Source organism: Pelobates fuscus, chromosome 3 (assembly GCF_036172605.1).
Source record: "Pelobates fuscus isolate aPelFus1 chromosome 3, aPelFus1.pri, whole genome shotgun sequence".
In the NCBI taxonomy this organism is placed as follows: Eukaryota; Metazoa; Chordata; class Amphibia; order Anura; family Pelobatidae; genus Pelobates; species Pelobates fuscus.
This window is the reverse complement of record NC_086319.1, coordinates 273,088,321-273,097,993: the sequence shown is the minus strand read 5'-3', so window position 1 is coordinate 273,097,993 and position 9,673 is coordinate 273,088,321. Positions and strand designations below refer to the sequence as shown.

General features: G+C 36.5%; 1 protein-coding gene across 1 annotated transcript; it reads left to right on the top strand.

Annotated features, from left to right (window-relative positions):
• The first annotated feature begins 3,069 nt into the window (after positions 1–3,069).
• On the top strand, positions 3,070–7,903 carry LOC134603009 (interleukin-1 beta-like). The gene is made up of 7 exons (XM_063448575.1): positions 3,070–3,093; positions 3,190–3,244; positions 3,924–3,969; positions 4,792–5,014; positions 5,683–5,862; positions 6,682–6,815; positions 7,384–7,903. The coding sequence occupies exons 2-7, from the start codon at positions 3,192–3,194 to the stop codon at positions 7,585–7,587; spliced, it is 840 nt and encodes a 279-aa protein (XP_063304645.1). The 5' UTR covers positions 3,070–3,093; positions 3,190–3,191; the 3' UTR covers positions 7,588–7,903.
• The last annotated feature ends 1,770 nt before the right edge of the window (positions 7,904–9,673 follow it).

Below are 9,673 nucleotides of genomic sequence, written 5' to 3'. Positions count from 1 at the left end.
TAAACACAGGTTACTGGCTATGGGGGGATAATGTATAATAAACACAGGTTACTGGCTATGGGGGGATAATGTATAATAAACACAGGTTACTGGCTATGGGGGATAATGTATAATAAACACAGGTTACTGGCTATGGAGGATAATGTATAATAAACACAAACACACACAAAAAAAGAATGCAGCTTCAGAATTAATCTAAATTGTATGCTGTCTAGGAGGTGGGAGGGTCTGGGAGGGAGGGTCTGGGAGGGAGGGTCTGCTGCTGATTGGCTGGAATGTGTCTGCTGACTGTGAGGTACAGGGTCAAAGTTTACTCAATGATGACGAATAGGGGGCGGACCGAACATCGCATATGTTCGGCATCCGTAGCGAACAAGCTATGTTCGCCAGGAACTATTCGCCTGCGAACCGTTCGGGACATCACTAGTGCTTAACATTTAAAATCATAGGTCTTAAAAGTTTCTTGCCACTGTGAGTCTAGAGAGTCCATGACACACTCACCATGGGTGAATTCCTAATTGCCACAACTAAATCGATAGGGGCAAGTGGAAATTATGAGCCTGCCAGAAAGAATGGGAGGAATTATGACTGCTCGCCAATGAGCGTGCACCTCCATGGACCTACTTAGAGCTAAACATATTCTATTAAAGGAGAAATGGGTGCCCTGGTGTCAACAGAAGCTCCTAAGCAGTTCCTAATTGGCTGTAATAAGTAGAGTGAGAGCATTGCTCAGCTGACCCGAGGAAAGAAGTCAAAATATTCTAAAATAGTTTGACTACTTACAATGTGGAACAAGAAAAGTCAGAAAATGTGCAAAATAATGGCGCTACAAAAGGTGCTGCCAAAAACCCCATAAAGGGAATAAATTCCCCAATTCCCCAAATATACAATAATACCACAAAGACACACTGGGTGGCACACTGAGCATGCAAACAGAAAGTGCAAATGCAGGATAAATAAATTAATTAATTAATACCCGATTTTGCTATTTTCTTGGTGATTGGCTGTGAAAAAATTAACTTGATATAGAGCAGTATAGTTCAAGAACATATGAACATCTCCCACATATATGTATAGGATTATATATTCACATCCCGCTCACATTTTTTTGAGCCTGTAAACAGACTGGCTCAGGTAAAAGCTTTTATTGAAGTGGTGATGGTAGTTCAGTATTTACTCCAGCAAAGAGCCTCTCTCCCAACATATATGAATGGAAAGGCACCATATTAGATATAAACATTTAATTTATTGAACAAATTTTTTTTTAAATCTTACATGAAAGTTCACAGTCTTCAGCTTAAATATGCCTATAAACACAATGCGTTTCAACCTCTCAGTAGGTCTTCATCAGGTGTAATGAAGTGTGTCCGGTCACCTAGGTGAATATATACCCCTCTGAATAAACTGAAAACTGGTACACATGAGGCAGGAGCCCTCCCCTCCTTCCCATATCGGATGTACCTTCCGCCACCTCTAACATGGCCGAACGTCCGGTTATAAACCAAAACACAAAACATACTGAAACAAGCAGCTTAGTCCCAATTTCTGTAATTTCGCTAGTTTGTAAATTGGCGTTGCGGTAACTTCCGGTGATGTATTTCTGTTTGGCGTCTTCCTGTTTTGTATCTTCAAATGGCGTCACGAAGAGAAAGTCTTTAAAGGGTCCATACCTTGGATGTTTCCATGGCAACATATACAACTCCATTACTTACATACATGGAAACAGACAAAATAGAGTTATATATAAAATAGATATATAAAATAAGGCTACATAACCTATAAAATAAATGTATATCCATTGCATTAAAAAGAGATATGTAATCAAATCCCATCACTCAGCAGATACAAACATCTATAATAAGGAGCCCTGAGAGACAGAAAAAAATAAGAACATTTAGAGAGAGAAACCACATCAAATTCATATAACAAAGAGCCCTAAATTGTTTAAAATATATATTCAAAATAACATATTAAATATTAAAAAAATTTGTATATTAGAATTTCTTATATTAAAATTTCTTATATTAAAAAAGGGATATTAGGGACACGAAAAGTGGTACAAGTAAAGGTTATATATAACCACAAACCTCAACATCTATATTTAAACCAGAAGGGGGTCAAAGTGTCCATTTCAAAGATCCATCGCATCTCACGTTTATTTAGTTTTTCAACATGGTTTCTCCCCCCTCACCCCCCCCCCTCCAAACTTCTTCCACTTTTTGTATCCCAATAAAGTGCAAGTACTTAGGATCTCCATTGTGAATTTGAGCAAAATCAGCATCCCCATCCATGATGCTCTCCCACCTCTGTAGCCCCTCCATGATGCCCCCCTCCTCCCCAGCCCTTCCATGACTCTCCCCCCCCCCTTACCTGCTCGTCGCATGGGGTACCCAGTCTGCCAGGAATTGCTGTCTCAGTGAGCACGTTCTGTCAGACTGCGCTCCTGTTTGGCCACGCTACATACAGTGACCGGCAGGAGGGGAGTGCTGTGTACTCCGCTCCTCCCGAGCTCCAGGCGACTGCAGGCCACAGGCCGGTGTGGCTGTGGCCCATGGTCCCAGGGTTTGACAGAGCGGCTGGGCCCCCTGGAGTGACGAGCCGCAGTTGCGACTCCTGCAACCGTGGTAGTTCTGCGACTGACGAAAACCACTAAAGTGCTCTGTTGCAGTCATGGTGATTGGAGGTTTCCTTTTTTTTCCAAATAATCCTAACCATCTTACAGATACATAGTCAATATTTAAGCATGTTTTTTAGACTTTGTGTAATTTATTTAAATAATACTATCTAAAATTAGTTATGATGGTGAAGAGTTCACTTGAATTGAATAAATTCTAAGTAAAGTTTTACTACAAAATTACTGCCAAGGAATATCCAAAATATTATATTTGGAAAAAAATCGAAGCACATCATGTTATAAATGGTGAAACATATTTTCCCACATCCTGCAATGTATATCTAGTGACAATGGCAGGAAACTGTGGTAAAACCTTTCTTGCACAATCATACAGAGGGCGTGTCTGCAATGTCTTATAAAAGCAGGACGAAGCAGATTATACCAAAGAAGATCTCAATCTCAGGACAGATCAATATCAGGTATTTATCATCCTGCCTGCTGTCTCATATCTACATCAGATGGATAAATCCTTCTTTTAGCTAAATCATTGATTTCTTTATTTTATGTCTAAACAGAAATGACAATGGCACAAGTACCAGACATGGAATCCGATCTAATGGACAATAACAGGTAACGTGGCTTAATTTAGCAGAATTACATGTTAACTCTCAGGAGCTTTTCTATTTATATATGTATTGTAGATTGTATATTTGTATATATATATATATGTATGTATGTATGTATGTATATATATATACAGTGAGGGGAAAATAATATTTGATCCCCTGCTGATTTTGCATGTTTCTGACAAAGAAATGATCAGTCTATAATTTTAATGGTAGGTGTATTTTAACAGTGAGAGACAGAATAACAAAAAAAAACCCCAACAAGAACGCATGTCAAATAAGTTATAAACTGATTTGCATGTCAATGAGTGAAATAAGTATTTGATCCCCTATCAATCAGCAAGATTTCTGGCTCCCAGGTGTCTTGTATACCGGTAACGAGCTGAGATTTATATTGTGGCTGGAGGTCGCACCGGGGCAAACACAAGACCTGGGAACTTAAGAGCTGGGACCGTGGAGATATGTATATGTATATGTATATGTATATGTATATGTATATGTATATGTATATGTATATGTATATGTATATGTATATGTATATATATATATATATATATATATATATTGTAGATTATATTTGCATTGCATTAGCATTTTCATTTCCATTATTGTATTTTTAGTATTTCTAAGTTTGCCCCTGAAAAGAGAAACTAAACACATGTGTTTCTTTATTTTTTTTTTAGTGAATATGAGGGAGATTTTTATGGAGTTCTTTCCAATGGATACAAGGTAATTTCCACCACAATTTATATTTAATTTAAATATAAAACATAACATATTATAATTAATACACAGTCCATTTATGGAGACTTGATTAAACAAGTCCTCTTCTTCTTGTATGGCTATATTTTTTTTCATAATCAATTTTTTTGATCTTGCGTTTAAAAATTGAACAAAACCTTTGATATTAAAAAAGTAATATATTCACATTAACCAGCAAAAATACAAATTTGCACAGGTTTATGTTCCTTACAATAACGTGTCCACCCAGGAAATACTACTATCTAAACTTGGCTTACAAAATAAAAATGTAACTAAAAGAATTATGAAGAATTAGAAAATGTGCATTTTTGTTCTAATAAAAAATAGGTGTAGACAGAGGTTTTATTGAAAAACATAATATGCTAATCCCAACCCACACAAATGTACCCAGAAAGGGGGTAGAGGGCAGTTGGTCTTGCATTACCTAGGCCCTCTTAGCACACCCCCTGCGCACACCTATGAACAAGGGGAAGTGTAACGTGACATGATGATGAAAAGAGAGAACTCCTATAAATTGATAGAAATTTAGTATTAATATAATGCTTATGCTCAACAGTCTATGTGCGGTATATCACTCCCTGTCCATGTATTCCCTAAAATCGCCAGGTTGGAAAAATAGTAAAACTGCAATAATGTTGGTTTAAACTTTCCAATCTGTTTCTCAGTTGTTGGTTTTGTTTTTTACTATTTAGTGAATAATCCCCTAAATCTGCCATGGGGTGTTTGACTGTCTTGTATTTGGAATATTATTTTAAAACATAGTTAATGTGGCCTATTGTCTTTTCACAGAAAGGGGTTCACAATTCCCACTGCATCTCCTGTCACAGAAGGTCCTGTGTGTGCAGTTCTGGAATACATCTGGAGATGGCCACAGAGGTGGATTCTGGGTACTCTTTCAGGAAAACCGTGGTACTCGTGGTGGCTGTTGAACAACTGAAAAAAGGGTTAATTTGCAACACGGGGTTCAAAGACACAGATTTACTAAATCTGATAAATGACATTTTTGTGCAAGGTAAGGAACAAAGTGGTTAACAAGAGTTTATTACATTCAATTTATCAGCACTGAGGGTTATAAACGAAGAGCATTTTTTTTTATTTTTTTTTAACAAAATGCCAGAAGTGGAGCAATCAGATGGAATATTTAATTGGTTGGCAAATGCTTCTTGTCACAAATATATCCCCAGAATGATTAGCCAGGTACCACAACTAGACATGTGTAGCGTGTGCTGTATTCTACAAACAGATGGAGATACTATGACTTAACTGCTACACAAGTTGGAGACAAGATGTATTACATATCAATAGCAATTACTATGAGACTGTTAAAATGCAAATGTATATTATAAAATAATCTTGTTTGCTTGTAAATAGAAATAGACATATAAAATATAATATTGTATTTCTTATTTAGTGGCAGATTGGTTAGTTATAAAACTATAGAGTTAAATAGCTGAAATAATTTTGGCAGCAGTGAATGTCTTTTGTTAATGATCATCTGAGTGCTCAGTGCCAGATGGATTTAGTGTCAGTATGGCTTAATATGTTGACCAAAAACATTGGAATTTTATTTAAAGTAGGAACACACAGCAACCAGTTCTGTAGAGTTTTCGAAAGTAAAAAAATAAGACCCTCAATGTCAAATTAAATTCTAACAGATTGACTTTTTTTTTTTTTTTTTAGAAGAAATTTCATATGAGAAGACAGAATTCACTTCCGCTTCCTTCCCCAATTACAAGTACATTAAAGCAAGTGAATGCAATATCAGAGATTCTCATAATAAGTGCATGGCTTTGCAGCAATTCCCTGGGAACGCCAAACTTGTAGCTGTTTCGCTTCAGGGTTTAAACACCCAGAGAGAAGGTAAGTCAGCGTTATAGTGTTGTCAGAGAGTGATAGGCATAAATCTCTGCTTATAATGATTCATTAGGAAATCAACAGTCAATCAAACCAATGATGGCTGTGAGAAAATACTCTTAAAAGACAATACACATTCTATGGTATAGAACTCTTGAGGATGCACCACTTTTCTGACCCCAATAAAATTAAATATGGCTGCCAGAACCAACAAGATTGTCATTGTCTGACCTATTATAGCAATTGAACATAAAACAAAACTTAAATTAAGAAAAAGAGAGATTTCTGGCGCTTGCTTTTTATATCTGTAGCAGCTCCAACTTCCCGAACCAGAGTCTCTTCCTTCTGGTCGTAGAACAAAACTTGTTTAATGCCCTGCATTTTGTCAGAAATCCCATAACCCAGAAACTGCTTTCAGTGTCAGACCATAGGCCAGGGGCCAACATTTGGTACTGTAGCCGATATAGACTATGTCTCCTATGATGCCCAGACAGTTGTCAAAGCTCACCTATCACTATCACAGGGTTATTCAGTAAAGTTAGTACTGTCAGGAATCCACAGTGAATTTCAAATTTAAGGCCAAAGTAGCTGAACTGGAAACACAGCTGACTTGGAGAATTGTTTTCATTGTGTATGATTTAAAATTCACTTGGCATTGCTGACAATTCTCAGTTTAGTGAATAACCAGTTTGTTGATAATGCAGATCCCCTTTAAATGCAGTGTTTATTATTTGTAGCGAATCCTTATTCATTATTATCATCATAATTTCTGCAGCAATTGATTATGGGTTGTTATATTAACATTTTTTTTTCTTTTCTTTACAGAGAAGATTACCATGTCTTTTTACGCTACTCAGAGTTTGAGCTCAGAGCAACAAGCAGTAACTCTGGGTCTAGCTGGGAAGAACCTCTACCTATCATGCACCCTTGTAGAAGGCGAAGCTCAGCTGCATTTGGAAGTAAGTAAAGTAGTAAATGTAACCAAAAGAGCATTTTCATTTCCCAGCATTGACGGGTATCTTACCTAGGCCACAACTTAATATTTTTGGATAAACTTCTAATATGATTTTTATTTTCAAAATATTACAATATAAAAAATATATAATATATCAAAACATGGATATTAATAATATACATTTTTTTTCTAAATATGAATAATTGTAAAAGCTTTCCAAAAACATTAGAAAATTAAATCTTCTTTATTCATCCATATCCTGAGAAAAGTTCACATAGATGAACTGAAACGTTAACTGTTGTTTTTTTGGATTTATGTATAAAGAAGATTTGATTTTTTTTACAGACCTTGAGAGCTAGCATAAGTATGGACTTGTGTGTGTGTGTGTATATATAGTGAAATAACGAATATATTTACTAGCAAGTTTACTACGACATTGCAGAGATAAAACGTATTATTATTTTGTAGACTACACATATATAGGACAAGTGCAGCTCAGCTGTTCAGCCATATAGTGACAAGCCAGTATTGCACAATATTAATAATTCCAACATTTCTTATTTTTTACTCAGGAGGTCAAGGACATTAAAGAAGTGAAAAATGAGGACTTGTTAAGATTTATTTTTCAGAAGTCTGCTTTTGGGTCTAGATTTACCTTTGAGTCTGCGTCTTGCCCTGGCTGGTATATCAGCACTTCTCAAGCTGAAAACGAATTGGTCCAGATGAAGCCTGAAGCTGATCAAAGATATATCAGAGAATTCTTAGTCCTTTCCTAGAATATATACTTATATATTGCTATATATGTGTAGCATAATCTGTTATCCAACCCAATATCCTGCATGTATGTACTGAGTACAAGGCAGAAATAACTATAAGCGTCTGGTATAGAAACAATCTTTATGCACACATTGTGCTGTCATATTCCAGTCACATGCATAGTTCTAAAGAATCAGTATGTAATGCATTCTGGGATTGATTGCAATGCAATGTGGGCATGGGTTGCAACCTTTTCACATGCAAAACAAAAGAAAAAATATTTGTAACATAAATCAATTATAGCACAATGTTCATATCAAAATATTGAAGCTCTACATACATACCAGACCCTTGTAAAAATGCAAACAGCATTTAGTTTTTATGTTTTAACTTTTATAAAGTTTACGTTTCTCTGTGAGAGATCATACAAGTAGCACCGATTGGGGTTGCTTATTTGTTTCAGTTGAAAATGAGCATTAATTTATTTTACATTTTGTCATTGTATGTTTTATACAGTATGTATTTATTCACTGCTAATTGTATATAATATTTAAAATTATTGAATTGAATTAAAATGCAAACATCAAATTCTGTAATTTCTATGTTTTTGTTTGACATTTGCATTTTTTTTTAAAGAATGTGAATGGTATTGCACTGCGGAATAAATTAATATTCGTATTTATGATGTCTGCATATTTGTTTATTAAAGGTGAGCAAAACTGTGTTTTGGGATACTGCCACCTGAATGAATAACACTGCCCCCTTCCCATGCTGAATTAACAACTTATTGTACCGTGTATGGTTCTTTCAGGGCCGGATTTATATGTCAGATGTTACTTTGTGTGTGAGACAATTTGGTTTTCATAAAGAAAAGGCTTGGTTACTTATTCAGAATGCATAGACATTAGGGTGCCTAGTTTGGTGCAAGATTTTAAGATCAATGTCATTTGGCTCAAACTGGAGTTTACTGAATGATTTGTAAGTAATTACTTTGATGGAAAAAGAAGCTGTATGAACAAGAAGCCGATCTTAATATGACGCTCTGAGAATAGAAAGCGATCTGCAGTCTTCAAATATGAAGCTGGCCAAATAAGAAGCTAACGTCCGCATCATAGTTTAGTGTTATTGAAAAGGGTGTTTGTGACATGAGGAATTTGAGGTTTATTTGCAGAGTACTCACTGTCCTATTTATTTTGTAGTCCAAACAGCCTTCTATGAATGATATTAGGGCTACAATAACTGGTATACAGTGTGCATCACTCAACACTTTAATTCTCTTCCTACAAGTAATTCCCCGTGTGAGAGGCTGTTAGCGGGCAGATGGGAAGTGATCACTTTCCCATTAAGTCCAGCCTCACACACAGACACTGGAGGAGCTAGGACAGCAGTGGGTTATACATTCTCTAAAACTGTTCCTGCAGCTCTGCTAACAAGCTTAGGTGACTGACTGGACTGCAGAAGACCCTAACCAAGTTACTGATCTCCCCACCAGTCAGCTTAAAGGGAAACTATAGTACTGAACATAACAATTGTTTTCCTTCTGTCCACGCACTTTGATTTTCAAAAAATTAAGTGAAATAAAGATGACTTGCCTCCTATCTAGTGCTGGGACTGCTCCTCTGCAGCCATCCTCTCCTCCTTCAGAGATGTCAGCATGCCTGCTGATGTCTTAACACACATCCTAAACTACTCTTTCATCTGGTGTTGTCACTGCTCCCCTTAAGCATGCTACTATTGAACCCATCCTAAAAAAGCCATCCCTAGACTTGTCTTCCCATTCTACCTATCATCCAATATCCCTTCTTCTTTTTCCTCAAAGCTTCTAGAAAGACTTGTCTTTACTTGTATGACTCACTTCCTGAATTCCAACTCCCTCCTCGATCCTCTTTAATCTGGCTTTCACCCCCTACACTCTACTGAGACTGCTCATAATAAAATTACAAATGACCTAAATCCAAAGGCCACTACTCCAAACTAATTCTTCTTGAACTCTCTGGCGCCTTTGACACTGTTGATCATGTCCTTCTTCTCCACACTCTTCAATCCCTCAGTCTCTGTGACACTGTCCTCTCGTGGTTCTCCTCCTATCTCTCCCAATGTTCATTC